General features: G+C 33.6%; 1 protein-coding gene across 1 annotated transcript; it reads left to right on the top strand.

Annotated features, from left to right (window-relative positions):
• Positions 1–13350: 13350 nt before the first annotated feature.
• Positions 13351–19734, top strand: LOC143623842 (uncharacterized; the record flags this gene model as incomplete). The annotated part of the gene is made up of 6 exons (XM_077094656.1): positions 13351–13420; positions 14089–14170; positions 15188–15267; positions 16869–16971; positions 17288–17444; positions 19606–19734. Coding segments are annotated over exons 1-6 (621 nt in total), but the record flags the coding sequence as incomplete, so codon positions are not given.
• Between the last annotated feature and the right edge of the window lie 886 nt (positions 19735–20620).

Genomic DNA, 20620 nt, shown 5'->3' with positions numbered 1-20620 from the left:
CCCAAAACGCGTTGGTGATTGAAGAAGCAGGACATTACTTATGAACCAGTGATCTCTTTTGTCCACGGCCGATGTGGGATAGCCTAAGAGTGGGACAATGTTGTGTTTGCCAAGGGTGTTACAATGGACACGATGTATGTAAGCCATACAGATGAAATCGTGCATACTCATACATGGGAATGGACCTCGGGGTATTGCTTGATAACAGGGGTATGTCTTGTAGTGGGGATTATGCGCTAATTAGCTTTTGTAAAGCACTGTAAACATCATGGCTTTCTGGTAGACTTACATATGTAAGTTTAAGCGAACAACAATATCCTTGATCGTCTTAGCTAATTCTTCATATAAAAAGTTAAGTATTATAAATGCTAAATTTTGATATGCTGATTCTAAGGTTTGAGTCAAGTTGGGGTGACATGGTAAAAACTTAAATAAGCCTGAATCAAGATTAGAGGCTGATAGAATCTGATATTATGTGCTCTAATTGGATCTTAAAATTCACAGAAATTTCTGAAATCTTTGTTATAAGGTTTAAGTGGACAACAATACCAATGACTGACTTAACACCGGTCATAATAAAGCTGAAATATAAAACTATGATGGAAAGACAATTTGGTCGATATGATTCCCTACTCAAACTCACAAAAATACATGCTTGTAAATAGTTTGAAGTTCATTGTTTGTAAACATTTCTTTGCATTATTGCTTTTCCTTAAACCAAAAATATTTTACCTTTCTGAGTTATTTTCGACCTTTGATGATTGGGATACTATAGGTTGGGAAAAACTACTGAGAATGATGAACTGAGCTTGAGTTTCAAAATCATTTCATGTTTTTCAAAACTAAAACGTCAATTGTTTTACAAAGTCATTAGTTTGAACTTGTTAAAACAGTTTCTTTTCAGAAAAATGGTCAAAATTAAGTTATTCTTGTTTAACCAAGGTCATTAATTTGGTCTTGATCAAACACATGGGTGTGAATATTTGTGTTTGAAGAAATATTGAAGAGTGTCATTTGCAACGTATAAGTTTTTAAACTTATCCTTTGGATAATGTTATACTTATACGGCGCATAACTTCATTTCATATACGGCATCTAAGGAACGAAACGGTGGTGGAGAGCGTAGGTATTTAGGTCTATTTTTCATTCCGACTTGTTTCAAGATTGAATGGGTAAGAGGCTGGATTGAATCATTCAGATGTGTTAATTTGTTAACCGAACACACATATATCTTACAGAATCAGACCTAAGGCTCTGAATGGGCTCATTCAGGGCCCATTCAGACCCAAACAAACAACCCCTTAGTTCTTATTTTCTTATTGTTGTAGGGGTTCTAAGATCTTCACATAATTATGTTTATGATCCCACCTACTCTATACACTATGGTGTATAAGGGTGGAGGAGACAAAAATCATAAGGTGACAAGATGATCTTTAATGATCACAACACCTTAACAAGTTCTTGTATTTTTGAAGTTTTTATTTGTTTTATTTATTTTGATTCAATAACCATAAGGATTTTGATGATACGTGACCAACATATTGTATTTATCATATCATAAGTATTTCATAATTTTCTTTATCAAAATCAATTCCAAATCATCAAAAACATTATTGTTTATAATGTTCCAGATTTGACAGCAGAATGTTCGACAATGGTTGAGAAATAACTTGGTCATAACAAATTGGAAAGATATGGTTTTATGGTCTCAAATTATGTATTGATGGGATGTTTCGGGATTCTGGATACCATTGGGTCTTTATGCGGTTTATCATCTGGGTATTCACAAATGTGAATATTATATTGCTTAAAAGGCGAACTTGCAGTTCTTTTTGCCAAATAAGTCATTAAACTTGATCACAAAGTACTTCATAGGAAATTCATTATTGACTTCATCAAACCACATTGTTTGTCATACATGGTCCTCTTATCCGCGTCTTACTACCATTAAGAAATGGACCACAATGGATGTAACACCCCGCCCCTCGCACCACCAATATTGTCCGCTCTGCCCACAAAGAGCTCACGGATTTGTTTTGGTTGCCCAAAACGCGTTGGTGATTGAAGAAGCAGGACATTACTTATGAACCAGTGATCTCTTTTGTCCACGGCCGATGTGGGATAGCCTAAGAGTGGGACAATGTTGTGTTTGCCAAGGGTGTTACAATGGACACGATGTATGTAAGCCATACAGATGAAATCGTGCATACTCATACATGGGAATGGACCTCGGGGTATTGCTTGATAACAGGGGTATGTCTTGTAGTGGGGATTATGCGCTAATTAGCTTTTGTAAAGCACTGTAAACATCATGGCTTTCTGGTAGACTTACATATGTAAGTTTAAGCGAACAACAATATCCTTGATCGTCTTAGCTAATTCTTCATATAAAAAGTTAAGTATTATAAATGCTAAATTTTGATATGCTGATTCTAAGGTTTGAGTCAAGTTGGGGTGACATGGTAAAAACTTAAATAAGCCTGAATCAAGATTAGAGGCTGATAGAATCTGATATTATGTGCTCTAATTGGATCTTAAAATTCACAGAAATTTCTGAAATCTTTGTTATAAGGTTTAAGTGGACAACAATACCAATGACTGACTTAACACCGGTCATAATAAAGCTGAAATATAAAACTATGATGGAAAGACAATTTGGTCGATATGATTCCCTACTCAAACTCACAAAAATACATGCTTGTAAATAGTTTGAAGTTCATTGTTTGTAAACATTTCTTTGCATTATTGCTTTTCCTTAAACCAAAAATATTTTACCTTTCTGAGTTATTTTCGACCTTTGATGATTGGGATACTATAGGTTGGGAAAAACTACTGAGAATGATGAACTGAGCTTGAGTTTCAAAATCATTTCATGTTTTTCAAAACTAAAACGTCAATTGTTTTACAAAGTCATTAGTTTGAACTTGTTAAAACAGTTTCTTTTCAGAAAAATGGTCAAAATTAAGTTATTCTTGTTTAACCAAGGTCATTAATTTGGTCTTGATCAAACACATGGGTGTGAATATTTGTGTTTGAAGAAATATTGAAGAGTGTCATTTGCAACGTATAAGTTTTTAAACTTATCCTTTGGATAATGTTATACTTATACGGCGCATAACTTCATTTCATATACGGCATCTAAGGAACGAAACGGTGGTGGAGAGCGTAGGTATTTAGGTCTATTTTTCATTCCGACTTGTTTCAAGATTGAATGGGTAAGAGGCTGGATTGAATCATTCAGATGTGTTAATTTGTTAACCGAACACACATATATCTTACAGAATCAGACCTAAGGCTCTGAATGGGCTCATTCAGGGCCCATTCAGACCCAAACAAACAACCCCTTAGTTCTTATTTTCTTATTGTTGTAGGGGTTCTAAGATCTTCACATAATTATGTTTATGATCCCACCTACTCTATACACTATGGTGTATAAGGGTGGAGGAGACAAAAATCATAAGGTGACAAGATGATCTTTAATGATCACAACACCTTAACAAGTTCTTGTATTTTTGAAGTTTTTATTTGTTTTATTTATTTTGATTCAATAACCATAAGGATTTTGATGATACGTGACCAACATATTGTATTTATCATATCATAAGTATTTCATAATTTTCTTTATCAAAATCAATTCCAAATCATCAAAAACATTATTGTTTATAATGTTCCAGATTTGACAGCAGAATGTTCGACAATGGTTGAGAAATAACTTGGTCATAACAAATTGGAAAGATATGGTTTTATGGTCTCAAATTATGTATTGATGGGATGTTTCGGGATTCTGGATACCATTGGGTCTTTATGCGGTTTATCATCTGGGTATTCACAAATGTGAATATTATATTGCTTAAAAGGCGAACTTGCAGTTCTTTTTGCCAAATAAGTCATTAAACTTGATCACAAAGTACTTCATAGGAAATTCATTATTGACTTCATCAAACCACATTGTTTGTCATACATGGTCCTCTTATCCGCGTCTTACTACCATTAAGAAATGGACCACAATGGATGTAACACCCCGCCCCTCGCACCACCAATATTGTCCGCTCTGCCCACAAAGAGCTCACGGATTTGTTTTGGTTGCCCAAAACGCGTTGGTGATTGAAGAAGCAGGACATTACTTATGAACCAGTGATCTCTTTTGTCCACGGCCGATGTGGGATAGCCTAAGAGTGGGACAATGTTGTGTTTGCCAAGGGTGTTACAATGGACACGATGTATGTAAGCCATACAGATGAAATCGTGCATACTCATACATGGGAATGGACCTCGGGGTATTGCTTGATAACAGGGGTATGTCTTGTAGTGGGGATTATGCGCTAATTAGCTTTTGTAAAGCACTGTAAACATCATGGCTTTCTGGTAGACTTACATATGTAAGTTTAAGCGAACAACAATATCCTTGATCGTCTTAGCTAATTCTTCATATAAAAAGTTAAGTATTATAAATGCTAAATTTTGATATGCTGATTCTAAGGTTTGAGTCAAGTTAGGGTGACATGGTAAAAACTTAAATAAGCCTGAATCAAGATTAGAGGCTGATAGAATCTGATATTATGTGCTCTAATTGGATCTTAAAATTCACAGAAATTTCTGAAATCTTTGTTATAAGGTTTAAGTGGACAACAATACCAATGACTGACTTAACACCGGTCATAATAAAGCTGAAATATAAAACTATGATGGAAAGACAATTTGGTCGATATGATTCCCTACTCAAACTCACAAAAATACATGCTTGTAAATAGTTTGAAGTTCATTGTTTGTAAACATTTCTTTGCATTATTGCTTTTCCTTAAACCAAAAATATTTTACCTTTCTGAGTTATTTTCGACCTTTGATGATTGGGATACTATAGGTTGGGAAAAACTACTGAGAATGATGAACTGAGCTTGAGTTTCAAAATCATTTCATGTTTTTCAAAACTAAAACGTCAATTGTTTTACAAAGTCATTAGTTTGAACTTGTTAAAACAGTTTCTTTTCAGAAAAATGGTCAAAATTAAGTTATTCTTGTTTAACCAAGGTCATTAATTTGGTCTTGATCAAACACATGGGTGTGAATATTTGTGTTTGAAGAAATATTGAAGAGTGTCATTTGCAACGTATAAGTTTTTAAACTTATCCTTTGGATAATGTTATACTTATACGGCGCATAACTTCATTTCATATACGGCATGTATGTCCTTCCTATATAGATTCTTGGTTATATAGATTCTTGGTTATATGCCGTATATCTCATTGTTTCATCTAAGCTTAGACGTTGATGTTTCTCTCTCATTAAAATCAATTTATCATATTGTTATGCTATTACAATCATGTTAGCCGGGTGATTTACACATTGTGTTAACAACTCAAGGTATAATAATGGTCTGATTTGTTGGTTTGTATGAATAGGTCATTGACATATATTAGTTGGGCTTAATTCGCATGCAAATCAAAGGGCTTTTGATAACATCATGTTGATATATCATTGTTGAGCTTAGATTGATATGATACTTGTGTTAATTGTGTTTAATTAAACTCAGTTTGTCAAACTTTAAAATCGGAAACCCTAACTGGCTGAAAATTAGTTTCAAATGTTTTGAGAGTTAAAATTGATCACAACATTATCATAATCGACGATTGTAGCACATATTGATGTGTACAGATCATGTTCAAAACAAGGTTTTTTTTATCAAATTGGTTTTTAGATATAGTATGGCACGCATATGACATATACCCTACAGACTTATACGTTACATATCCTAATGTGATAACTCTGCACATATTTCAAGAACTTGATAGTAGATAAGTTCAGGTGTTTAAATATCAATCTTATCATCTGGTTTTGATAAACTTAATTGTTACCTCGGTTCTATCAATTAGTGTGTGCTTTGATTAATCAAGCTTGGTTAGTGCGTCTGATCTTATCACAATATACAAAGGTATACTCTGTTTCAAACTGATGTAAGGATTAATTTTGTTCATGGTTTTATGACATGATTAATCGTCATATGTCTTAGTTAATTGTGTGTATGTTTTCTTTGGTCAAAATGATGCTGGTTCACGAATGATTAATATGATGAAAGTCAAAATTGTTTATACAATATTGATAATCGGTGTTGTTAATATTGAAATGAATATATTTTCATAAAAAATATGTTTGATTTGGTCAGTTTGAGTTTGACTATATGAATGTCCATGACTTATATGGAGATGTCTTGTCCATATATCTCAAACTAAAAAGATGAGTGAGATGCATACATGATGTGCTTATTCTTTCTATCTCTGTGATTGTAGATGTTGATGGGAATGGATCTTGATGAGGATGAGTTTGAAGATGACAAGATTTTCTGCAAGATTATGTCATTTCAAGGATCTACAAGGAAAGGACTAAAAGTTTTCCATCAAGACAACGTCTTGATTTATTATTATCACCTGGCATATAGTTTAACGTGATTGAGCTTATAATGCAATTTGGCAGGAAAATAATGAATCCAGTCGGGTACAAAGATGGTGATCCTTTGTCTGCTGATGTCCGGGGGGTTGATGCATGATATCTATAGCTTAGGTCTTGATTGCATTAGAAACAGTTGGGAATGTATTTTGTAATGTTTGTAGCTACATAAGTATGTAGTGGATAAGACTTATGTTGCGTATCTTATACGCCGGATAAGACTTATGTGCCACATAATGGTTTTTCAAGTCTATAAATATGGTGTTAGACTTATGCGCTAGAAGTAGATTCATTCCATTGTACCAAAAGCTGTAATAGTGTCAAATCTTGCATGTACTTGACTGTTATGATAATATAAGAAGATTTAAAGAGAATAATTGTGTGTTTTACCTTCCAATGGATTCCGCGCATTGATCGAAGAGTAAATATTGTTTTACATTGTTATGTTACGATCCTACACGTCATCATAACGTCTATACATTCTGTCATCATAACGTCTATACATTCCCTCTTTACAGGATGACCTATTTTCATCAACCTTCTGGCAAGTTATCCTATGCGTGTCTAATCATCGATTTCATAGGTGATTTCATCCATAAAACATTAATATAATGTTTGAGTTTCAGGTATTATAGGTAGTTGGGTGCTAGATTTTTCTATTTTAAGTGAGCTATTACAAGTTATGATTAAATATGGAGTTGACTTTACAGAAGTGGATTAACTCTTAACAAAAAGATTCAAATGTTTAAACTTTTGAACCAAAGCTTTGTGCATATATTTAGAGGTGCACAAATCAGTTAACCAATTTTTTTTAATACTAGTTATTACTGGTAAAACAAGTTTTGTCCATGTTGACCAATAATCGGGTCGGTTAATAACTATTTGTTCTATCTCGAAAACTTTAACTGATCAAACCGGTAAAAACACTGAAAAAATGGCATTTTAATTATAATAAAAACCTAAACAACCTGTTTTGATTAACTGATTTTATGCTCACTACTCCAACCCGGTTAGGAACTGTCGATTCAAATAGAGTTGGGAATGGTCTTTTATGCTAGCAGTTAATAATCAAAACTGGTTTCGGTAAGAGAAATCAGTTTTTTATGCACCACTAATATATCAACATTCTATTAGAACAATTTAATGGTAGGAGCCCAATCTTGTAAATTTTATGGACTTTGTTCTAACAAGAATTTAAATTTATTTTAATAAATATCCATGTTTTGTTGATATATAGATTCACTAGAGGGCATAAATATAGAAATCGTCAAGTAAACACATATATAATTTCAAACGAAAAGTTATCTTTTAATATATTTGTTGAGACAACAATATGCTTTCTAATTGCAATTCATATTTATACGCAAACAAAGTATTAAAATACATAAAATTATAAAAAATAACTTTACATAGTAGAAAGTTTACGAAAAAAAATTAAAACTTTGAAAGATAAACTTTATAAACTTTAAAAAAATAATATAAACAAAAAACAAACAAACAAACTTCACTAACATTTATCTGGAAAGCAAGCAAATCAGAAAAATAACCATCCAGAAAATATACCCCAAAAGCATCCAAGAATGATTCAGGTTACTTTTCTTCTTCGACTGGGAACACAGTTGATTACATAAACATTCATACACCAATCTATAGAACATATTCCGTTGTTTGCGGTGCGCGCATATACTGTATATATATGTGGGCCCTTGGGTGAGAAACATGAAATTGCACTAATTTTGATGTTATTTAACTAATTTTGTGAAATAACGTTAAAAGTGGTGGAATGTTATTCAAGCATCATGTGGTGGTATTGATAGCCGAAAGACAATGGTACATGCACCAATCGACTCGGGTCCTGATGGTTAAGTGTTATGTGCCTTAGTCCAAGGCTTGATGCAAAACCACTATCGACCTGGGGGTCTCACTTGAAGTAGTCTTTCTATTCTTATGGAGTAGAGGTAACGCTGTCTACATATTACCCTTCTCAGACTCTATCATAGCTTTGCTATTGGTGAGATTTACTGAGTACGATGATGACGTGGAAAGTTTTCACCCTAATAAACTGAAGCACGTTCAAACCTCATTTAAGAACATAACCAACTCGAAACCTATTTAAATGACATGTTTGAGAATAACTCATTTTAACCCGAACTAGATCGATATCTTCTATAATTGACTTGTATAACCCAAACCAAATCGATACAATTTTAAAAAGACCCGTTGAAACCCAAACAAAATGCTACATTTTTATATTAACTCATTGACCAGAACTAAACTGATACTCTTTTAAAATGACCCATTTCGACCCAAGCTAAAGCAAATCAAAACATTTCTAAAATGATATTAAAACCAAACACCAAACAAACTAAATACAAATTGAAATGGAACTAAACTGAAAAAAAAACTATAACAAAACCAAAACCAAAACCAAAACCGAAAACCTAAATAAAACCAATTACCAATAATACTAAACAAAAATTAAAGCGAAACTGAAAAATTGAAACCGATAAATCTGAAACTAAACAAAAAACAAAAACTATAAAAACCGAAAAGAAAAACTGAATAAAGTTAAGCCCATCTAAAACGAAACTAAAAAACAAAATCGAACCGAAACTGAAACGAAACAACATTATAAAAACTAAAACCGAACAACAACAAAAAACCAAAATGAAACTAAAATAAAAAAATAACTATCATGAAACTTTGAGAAAAAAAACCAAACTCGTTAAGGAACACATGTATTATTATTATTATTATTATTATTATTATTATTATTATTATTATTATTAGCATAGTAACACACAAACCCAACAAACATTAGAATAGTTGATTGTAATTAAGTTGAATGTAATTTAATCTAATTGTGAATTATTTTAGTTTGCAATAAATTATTTATTTATGAAAAGAGTTATTGCCTACTAGTAGATTTTATTTAAAGTTAGGCTCACATAAAAATGGTAAGGACATAAAGTTTTAAGTGATATTTATAAAGCCCAAGAGGATAAGCAATGTGAGTTTATGCATCTTAAATTTAATGGGAGTTTAGAAATTATATCAACTAGTTAGGCTTATAAGTTATAAGGTACAAAAGAATTTAGGTATATTTGTTTGTTTAAGCATTGTTTTTTTTCTTTTCGAGCTCTACGTTATTTAGCTCGAGTCATAAGTGATTTGATAACAAGTTTCGCATGGGCTTGTACCCTACACCCAAAATTGACCATTAATTTGTTGATTTTGTACGAACTCTTCTTTGAAACATAGGAAAGATGTAAGAATCAGAATAGTTGAACCGATGGCTGAACTGGATGGACATGTATAGGTCGAGTGACACACCAGAGTAGCTCATGGACATGTAGGTTGAGTGACACACAAACCCATACAAAATGTTTTTTTTTTTGCACAAATACAAAATAGTTACCGGAGCAAAGTAAGGTAGTTGCAAACATTGTAAATAAAAATTTTAATGTTGTATTACATATAGTTTTTGTATTGAGTCTAATTGAGCCAATATTATCAGAACAACGTCGATTTCGGTACTGATGTCATTCGTCTCTTTAGTCGTCAATTTGTTATGTATTGTTACCATACAATATATCACTAAAGGACTAATAAACTAATAGAAACAAGTATCGTGTTGTGAATTGTTGTCACTGCAACATCGCACAGGTTTCTACAATATGTATTCTTAATGTTAAACCTAACGACTACGTTCATATATTTTTTTAAAATATAGCACAACCTAAATGTTAACCAATAAACCCATTTAAAAATCTAATTGTTTAAACTCATTTATAAAAAGAAAAAAAAAACTCTTTTTACTAAATGCCCGAATTTTACTCACCTTTGGTCCAAAATTTTTTAACGATTCTTGAAAAGTACTTTCAATGTTCTTGAAAACGGCCCCACAAACCAGTCACAAATACCCGTAACCGGTCGGTGGTTTTTGATTTTATTGACGAAAATCAGAAATGGTTGTTTGAAAAAGTCATATGTGCCCCGGGTTCGTTTTAAACTTTATATAATCTATACTATATATAATACACTTAAAGCATGAGTTACAATCTATAACAAGGGTAAGAGGGTAATTGACACACCAAATATCACGTGTTATTCAGTTTTTCTTAATATATTTACAATTTTTGCCCTTTAACTTTGACTACCTTATGAACATTTTAAAAATTTATACAACTTTGCCCCCTCATCTTTAACCCTCAACTTGACAATTCTTTCTAATATTTTATTTTTCTTATATTTTTAATATATTATGCTTAAAAAAGACAAACATACCGTTGCAACGAGCTCATTTTTTTCGACGTTTCGGTATAAAAACCTTTCAAAACCGATGTGTTTTTTAAAACGTACAAGTCAAAGCATTAGCGTACAACTCAAATGTGCAACTATAAATAAACCTATAAATTACAAAACAAGTCCTCCCATTTAAATTCAGTTTTTCTTAATATATTTACAATTTTTACCCTTTAACTTTGACTACCTTATGATAATTTTAAAAGTTTATACAAGATTGCCCCCTCACCTTTAACCCACAACTTGATAATTCTATTTAATGTTTTAACTTTGTTATATTTTTAATATATTATGCTTTAAAATAAAAATAAAAACATACTGTTGCGACGAGCTCATTTTTGTCGACGTTTCGATATAAAAAACTTTCAAAACCGATGTATTTTTTAAAACATACAAGTCAATAAAGCATTAAGGTACAACTCCAATATGCAACTAATACACCTATAAAAGAGAATTATTGTTTACGTCCATATGGTCTAAAGGTGGAGTCACATTGAGTCCCCGAAAAAAATTGAACTTCTTGAATCCCCATGGTTCAAAAAATGAGTTGGATGAGTCACGGTCATTAAACTTCCATCCACATAAAATCTGAAATTACCAATATACCCTTTCTTTCTTAAGATTCATGACTGCATGAGGTTTGTTGTTGTGATCAGTTTTAGTCTCTCATTATAAATTTCATCCAAACTATTTATTTTTAACAAAACTAATTGATCCGAACTATTTTTTCAACAAAACTAATTGAACCAAATTACTTTATCAACAAAACTAACCGAACCCAACTAATTTTAAAACAAAACCAATCAACCCGAACTACTTTTTTAACAAAATTAATCGGGCTGAACTAGTTTTTTAACAAAAACTAATCGAACAAAACTAGTTTTTTTAACAAAACTAACCGGGCCAAACTACTCGTTTAACAAAACTAATCAGACCAAACTAGTTTTTAAACAAAAACTAATCGAACAAAACTATTTTTTTAACAAAGTTAATCGAACCGAACTACATTTTTTAACAAAACTAATCGGGCCGAACTAGTATTTCAACAACAACTAATTGAACCGAACGACTTATTTAATAAAACTAATCGAACCGAACGAATTTAACAAACCAATCGGGCCAAACTACTTTTTCAACAAAACTAATCGAACCTTTGCTTCGGAATATGGTAGGTTCGCCAGAAAGCTTGTCGGATTATCACAAAACGATTCAGTTGTCAGAATCATCTTCCAAACCACTGAATCACCACTTATTCCACCGTAACCACCATAATCGACATACAATGGTGAAACCCTAGTTCGTGCGCCGTCACCGCCGTTCACCTACTTTTCTGCCGTTGTTACAGATGGTTGTGGCTACCGTTGCTACTGAGGTGCCATCGGAAAGCTCGTCGTAGAACACCGTCACCCCTCTAGCAACCTTAATTAATTGATAGATATAACATAGAGTGTGGAGCATGTGGAATGATATTTGGGTTTCAAACGGGCAAATTGAGAAGTGATGTTGAATTGGTGTGTGGATTTGATTGATTTGAGCATAGAATTTGATATTAGAAACTGGATTTTGAGGATGAAGATGATGAATTGTGAGTTAGGGTTTTGATTGTAATTGATTTGGGAAGTGCTGAATGGTAGTGGTTTTTTTCTTTTTTAGTGTGAAAAGTCAACTTTGCCCTTTATTTTATCTGTGCTGATAACTGAAAGATGATGGAGGGACTCATTCACTTCATTTTTTTGAACCAAGGGGATTCAACAAGTTCAGTTTTTGTTTCGGGGACTCAATATGACCCCGACTTTAGACTATATGGACGTAAACAATAATTTTCTCCTATAAAATATTCAAATACATAAATATTTATTAATGTGCAACCCACCCACATTTTATTGTATGATTACCAGAGTCTATGTTCAAACACCCGTTACATTGCGCGACAATCTTCTTGTATATATATGTTTAAAAAAGGAAAAGTAAAAAAAACCATTTGAATGGCAAGGCCCAGTGAGTGTGACGAGCCAGGCAGCCAGCCGTATCGAATTCAATTCAATTTGGTGGCTTAACCTTAACACTCTGTTCCTGAGTTATTTTATGGAGAGAAAGGAAAAGATGGAAATAGATACGTTTTGTTTTCTTTTCTAAATTGGAGAGAATGAGATAGAAAGGAAAAGAAAGATGTTGTAATTACCATATTGCCCTTATCATAGGTCAAAAGGTTCTAATGCTCGATCCCCAAACATAACCACCGTTCATCAGAATATAACCAGTCGTTCATCATCAAGTACTCCGACTCCCAAGCATATTATTGCCCGTTCTTCTTTTATCAGGTATTATTAAGTTGATCTCACTCTGTTTTGATTTTATATCTTATTCAATTAAGGTTGCATTGACCGATTAAGGAAGGATTTCTTGACTTAATTAAATATGCACAAAAACTTTACAACAATGGTATGCACCATCTAGAAGTAATTGTTAAATAAGAGCCCACCAAGTATGTGAAATTGCAGGTTATATTGTTTGTTAAGTTGTTAGCTTTTTGAATTATATAATTTGAATTTTTTGTTAATTATACAGCACTAACAAAGACTGAAAGCAGAGTGAGGAAAAACAATGGCGTTGCAAGGGTCGAAGGCACTTATTACTTCCGCCTTGCTCTTATCCAAACATCATCATCCTCCAGGTAAATAATAATATTTCATATCAAAATCTCATCTTTCACTTTGGTTGCCGGTGGCGTAGTCATCATAGATTTTTCATTTGATTTTGTACTCTGTGGAGTAGCTTTCTCCATTTCCAGGGATAGATCTATGCCAACAAAAGCCAAGTTTGGAGGATTCAAATCCAATTTTCGTTTTTGCTATTGGCGTAGTCATCATAGATTCAAATCCAGCTTTCTCCATTTCCAGGCATATTATGTATATATGTGTAAACCCTCGGGTGGACAAAAGTGAAATTGCACTAATTTTGACGTTATTTTACTAATCTCGTGAAAATAACGTTAAAAGTGGCGGAAGGTTAATCAGGCATCATGTGGTGGCGTTGATAGCCAAAAGACGAGGGTACATGCACCTAATCAGCCGGTATCCCAATGATTGAGTGCTATGTGCTTTATGTCCAAGGCTTGATTCAAAACTACTATCGAGCCGGGGGTCTCACCGGAAGCAGCCTCTCTATCCCATGAGGTAGAGGTAAGGCTGTCTACATCTTACCCTCCTCAGACCCTACCATAGCTTTGCTATTGGTGGGATATACTGAGTACGATGATGATGATGATACCAAAAAAGTAAAAATAAAAATCAGGTGGCTGTGATTTGAGTTCTAACTAGTTATTATAAATTGGCAATCCAGCGAGATGGACTAATGCACACAGAAGCTGTCCAATACAAAGCTTTGCCACTCTAAAATCAAGAAAACTTATACCAGCAAACAAGTGAGCACCTCTTTCTATCTATTTCTTCATTTCGTATCTCAACCAAGCCTTTTAAATGTCACCAGGAGTCTTTTGCAGCCTGCAAATATATTTTAACTACATACAATCTAATAATAATCCCCAATAATAGTCTCATTTCTCATCAAAACTAACTATTGCACAACATAAACTACCCAACTAATATGTAGCAATATAAGTAGAGATTAGATTATGTGGTAAATTAGAGTACCAACATTAGAAAAAGTCAAGGTTTACTTAAAAACTCAATTGTAAAGAAATGATCACAAAACTATAACTGATGCAACAACAAATACACAACCACAATGAATGAAGGGGATTGTGTTAGCACCACTGCAATCATATAAACAAGCACAGATAAAAGAAGTTCAGAACATTATAAGGTAGGAGATTCGAACCACGACCATTCACTCATAAACCAAGGACTTAACAACTAGAACCCTTGTTCATTTTTGTATATGGGTTCGCCATGTTTTATTTATGAGTTCACTCAAGTTTTTTATATAGCCGTCCTACTAAAATTCCGAAACTCAGTAACTTCCGGTGAACCCGGACCCCACAATGTAGGTTCGCCCTGTCGATTGTCGATTGCAATGGATGTGAAATTTTCAAATCTTACCATGGATTGAGTAGTGAGTTTGACTATTTGAAGAAATTTGACTATGGATGATGAGAATATTTTACATTTAATGTTTAAAAATTAACAAGTTAAAATAACAAACAAAAAAGCATACCCAGTAATATCCCAAAAAAGCATACCCAGTAACAAAATAGCAATTTAGAATTTTCTTCATAACGAACTTCTCGCGTAAGGAAGCGTTTGGTCACTCTAGAATCAATCTGTTCATGTAATCTTGATTTCTTGTTTGTTTATTTCATATTTGTTGATGGTAATATCAAGTGCATTATATTGCCATATTGAATTAAAAAATTATTTCAAGTTTATTTGGGACGCCATTAATTATGTCACACGGGTTTTCTTGATATGTATATTAATAGGAAGAAGAGATTAGATGAAGTATGTCTCGAGAAGTTTCAGCAATATAGTCGTAACTACATTCAGTCATGGATCTTACAAGGTTTCTCTTCATGTATTTATATTTCTTTTTTTGTAGTTGCAGTTTTAACCTATTTACTTATTAATGCATTTATACTGGTTTAATTTTATCTCTAATGGGTCAAACGGGCCAGATGTCACCCACCATGCATTTAAATGCATAAAACCTTGTAACTGGTTTATTATAAAATTGTGTTTATTATCAAAATAATATGATTTTCAACCCTTTTTGAGCCCTTCAAAATTACTTTCTTTGTACAACATTGGCGGAAAGTTTGTTTTTTGTTTGTTTATTTAACAAACGAACGGATATGAATAAAAGTTTATGTTCATTTAGTTAAACGAACGAACATGAACACGTCTCGTTCATTCATTAATTGTGAACATTTGCATACGTCAGTTCAGTAATTTGTTTATGCTTGTTCGTTTGTTGATATATTTATTTAAATCTTTAACGCCCGTGAAAATTAGTCAATCCTTAATAACTTTTTAGCTCTGTTTTGTTCATTCGTTTTCGATCATGAACCTTTCGTTGATATCGTTAACTAACGAACATAAACGAACACAACACGCTCATTTTCTTAACGAACAAACACGGACAACACAATGGCATTCGTTTCATTGTGTCTGCTATCAAAATAATATGATTTTCGACCCGTTTTGAGTCTTATAAACTTAAAGACTTTGTAGGCCTGTAAATGAACTGAAGATTCAGTGAATTATTTGGCGGAAAGTTTGTTTTGTTTGTTTATCTAACATAGTTATTCAAAGTGGTGCACCTTAGCGCCTAGGCGATTTTTTAGGGCGAGTTGGTGGTATTGCGACTACCTTGGCTGAAGGCGCAATTTTAGGAGAAAAATCAGGAATTCAGAATTTTTTTGATTCTTTTTTATTTTTTATCTTGATTTTATTTGGTTTTTCTTTGATTTAGTGCTTAACCCATTTAAACAACCTACCTAAAATTCAGCAAATTAACAAAATTATCTCCAATATCAGATCTTTTGGCTTTTATTTTAAAATTTATTATTTAATGAAAATTTCATTTTCAAGTATGAACAATTTTGTTATTTTTGGATTTCAAGTACGAACAATTTGGTTGTTTTGAGTATTATGGTTGTGAAGTATTTTGGCATTTGAAAAAAGTGATATTTTTCATTACAATTTTCTTTTCCAATTTTTCATTTAAGTACGCTTATTTTGTTGAGGCCCACGCTATTTTTGCGCCTAGCGCCTAGGCCCTCAGAGAGGCCTATGCGCCTTAAGTTTTTGTTCATTTAGTTAAATGAACGAACATGAACATGTTTCGTTCATTCGTTAATTGTGAACTTTTTTTTACGTTCGTTCGGTAATTTGTTTGTGCTCGTTCGTTTGTTGATATGTTCATTTAAATTTTTATGGTCCATTAAAATTCAGTCCATCCTTAATAACTTTTTAGCTCAGTTATGTTCGCTCGTTTTCAATCATGAACCTTCTGTTGATATTGTTAACTAACGAACATATATGAACACGAACACGTTCATTTTCTTAACGAACAAACATGAACAAGAAAACGCCATTCGTTTCATTGTATGTGTTCGATGAATTTTTTCGGTTAAAGTTAAAACTAGTTTTTTTGTATTTTAGGCAAAGTAATTGTTGATGGAAAAGTTGTAACTAAAGCGGGACATCAAGTTTCTGACAAAGCCGTTGTGGAAATCAAGGCAGAAATACCAAAATATGTATGTAGGTGATTATTACTCTCTCAACCAACTTTATACAAAATTGCGCAAATGCTCCAAGTTGCAAACTTAGTCCAAACGTTTGCGGGAGAGTTGCATGTTTAGTCCCCATCGTTAACCCCATAGTTTTTAACGGAAATTGTGACGTTTTCAATATTTTTCGAACTCTGAACCCTCTTACAAGTGTTGGGACTAGGTTTGCATTGTACTAATATGGGGACCAAACTTGCTTTATGCTCTAACCACAGGGACAAGTTTTGCAATTTTCTCTACATATTTAAATCTGTGGCTTTTATATTAAATCTTGACTTTTGTGGACTTTAGAGCAGGACATAAATTAGAAGCTGCCATTGAACAATTAGGCGTTGATGTTACTGGAAAAGTGGCTCTTGATTCTGGTTTGTCCACTGGAGGGTTTACTGATTGCTTGCTTCAGTATGGTGCATCGTTTGTTTATGGTGTTGATGTCGGTTATGGGCAGGTAATTGCCAAATAAATTAAACAAAAGTATAAGAGTAGGGGCGTGCATGGGTCGGTTTTTTGGTAAGCCTGTAAACGATCACGAATAAAGTGTATTCGGGTTCAGTTGGTTAACTTTAACTGAACTAGCGATCAAATATGAGCAACTAAAGAACAAGGTTTTCTTGTTCGTGGCCGCTCGTTAAGAAAATGAACGTGTTCGCTTTCTAAACGAACGGTTAATGAACGAACATTATTGACCTAAAACCAATTAAAAGTAAATCGGTACCGTGGACAACAATTTGTTGGGTTCAAACTGAACCAAAAATCCGCCTGGTGTCGGTTTTGCCATTTCCGCTTCAAATCTTTGGGCCGAAAAAAAGTAACACTATGGACTTTTTTTTAATTAGTTGATCAATTATTACGGAGTAAAGTGCCAAATCGTCCCTGAGGTTTGGTCAATAATGCGATTTTCGTCCAAAAAAGTTTATTTTGTGCAACCAAAGTACAAAACCATTGAGGTTTTCCACTGTTTGCCAATTACATCCAAATCGCTAACTCCGTTAGATTTTTAACACCAAGTCAGGAGTGAAATGGTCTTTTCATTTTATTTGTTAATTCATTATTTTTTAACCACTACACACCCATGCAACCTGGTTCATCATCTTCATTGATTCATCATCTACCAGACCCACCCTAACCGGCCACCACACCACCCCAAAAATCAGGCCTCTGCAACCATTTGAACCACCGCCCAAACCACCAAGAACACCTAAATATTCCAGTGAATAACATACCGTTTCGAACCAATCGACCAAATTGTCAAGAGTACTACACCGGAAAACCATATATCTTTAAAGTTGTCGGTGTCGCCTGAAAATCAGAGCTGGAAAACTGGCCCGCCTTCTGTTTACCATCGTTGTCGGCGCACACCTGCTATTCCGGCCTCAGATTACCATTGCAACGCCGCCGCCACTCCTCAACACCACAATCACTTCAACCTGCAACCACTGAATCGGTTTCTGAAATGGTGGAGGAAACAAGCACATGGAGCAATTGAATCGAAGGATTGTCTGCATAACTCACAATTGCTTCAATCAACTCCCAAATAGTTTCAATCAGTAGATATGTAGAGCCGGTGGGGGTAGAGACTAATGGTGGTGCGGATGTGGGGAAGATAGAAGACGGGGTGGGTTAGGCTATGTGTAGTGGAGGGGCTACAAAATGGGGCGTTTTGCGCCATGTGGCGCCCAGTCAGCAAAGGGTGGGTTTTTGTTTTTGGGGTGTAATGGTGTTGCAGCCCTATATATATACATATATATATATCACACACACACCACCTCAATATAATAATAATAAACAAGGGCGAGAAATACCGCCCCCCCTAAATCGCCCCATTTCGCCCACTACACTTGGCCCTTAGGGTTGGGTTACTATTATTAATAAATTATTATTATGTATTAATATTATCTTTTATTTAAATAATAAAAGAAAATAAAGAAGTTAAAAGTACAAAAATACCCCTGACTTGACGATGGATTTTAACAGAGTTAATGATTTGGACTTGATTGACAAGAAATGAGAAACCTCAATGGTCTAGATGAAAAAAAAAACATTTTTGGACGAAAGTCGCATTATTAAGTATCAACCATACCTCAGGGATGATTCTGGCATTTTACTCATTATTACACATAAGGGCCTAAAATTTATGGGGTACACCATTTGTTATTTTTTTATAAATTACTTCACATTCCAAAGTAAAATTTATAATCAATAAATTCAATAACAAAATTCGGTCTTTCAGTTTTATAGGTTTGGCTCAGTTTTGACTATTTTTCGTTCGGTTTTTTGTACATGCAAAACCGAAACCAAACTGGAAATTTGATTTTTGAAAAACAAAAATTCCAAACTGCCGGTTTTGGGTTGGGTTCTATAATTTTAGTTTCGTTATTTTGGTTATAGGTTGGTTTTTTTCGGTTCTTGGTACATGCAAAACTAAAACCAAACTGGAAATTTGGTTTTTTGAAAAAACATAAATCAAACCGTTAGTTTTGGGTTGAATTTTGCTATTTTGGTTCTGTTATGTCGGTTTGTTTTAGTTATTTTGGTTGCAGGTCAGTTATTTCGGTTTCATGTACACCCTGCATAAAATATGAAAAATATAATATTTATCTTTTTTACAGGTGGCAGATAAAATTCATCGCGATCAACGCGTATCAGTTATTGAGAGGACTAATTTGAGATATCTTACTGAACTTCCTCAGAAAGTTGACTTGGTGACCTTAGATCTTTCATTTATATCTATACTTCTAGTAAGTGTTTAATTTGTAATGAAATAGAATAACTCATTCATAATAAATTACTAGCTGCGTGCCCGCGCGATGCGGCGAGGTATGCACGCAAGCATGACATCGGATGCGTAACCGGTGTTACTGTCTCTGTATGTGCGTGACTTCACAATAGTACATGCATAACCCGATGATAGTATGCTCGTATTGCGGCACTGGAATTTTAATCAGTGTTCGTAAGCACGTCACACAACAACTGTTGCACGCTTAGTCAGGTGTTGGTGTGCACGTAAGGATACATTGAACTCGTTTTGACCCCACAACCCATTCCGCTTGACAATGTTCTAACCGAAAATTCGTTATGACTTGACCCCTTTCAACCCAAACGCGTCCCGACCCAAACCAAATTAACCTTTATGTATCGACTCATTCCAACCTTAACCTTTTAGACCCATAACCCGAACGGCCGAACCCCCCTGATTCGTTTACCGGTCTTTAATGGTGTAATCACGTAACACGTTAAGTTTTTAAAGTGAAAAAAGTATAGCAATACCATTCTCAAATTAAAGAGAATAAAATTCTCGTTTTTATGGTATATATTTTTTTAAAAAATATTGGTGTGTGAAAAAATTATTAACGTTTAAAACGTCGTCGGGGTAGTTGGTTTAAAATAAGGGGTATATATGTAACTATTATATAAATTAACAAATGTGATTAAAGTTAAAGGGCCATACTTGTAATTATTTTATAATTTAAAATAAACCGTACCATGATTTTACTTTTGCTAAAAGACAAAATTACCCCTAAAGTGTCTTAATCTTATGCATTGAAGATTGTACCTAAAGCAATGAGTTTGGTACCTCTTAAAAATTAAGAGGTCCCTCATTCATGCTTTATAATAGTATAGATT

This window comes from Bidens hawaiensis, unplaced genomic scaffold (assembly GCF_021521415.1).
Source record: "Bidens hawaiensis isolate Kalapana, Puna unplaced genomic scaffold, B.hawaiensis_p1.1 tig00003570_1, whole genome shotgun sequence".
NCBI lineage: Eukaryota > Viridiplantae > Streptophyta > Magnoliopsida > Asterales > Asteraceae > Bidens > Bidens hawaiensis.
Note: the sequence above shows the minus strand (reverse complement) of the source record. Positions and strands in the feature narration are given on the sequence as shown.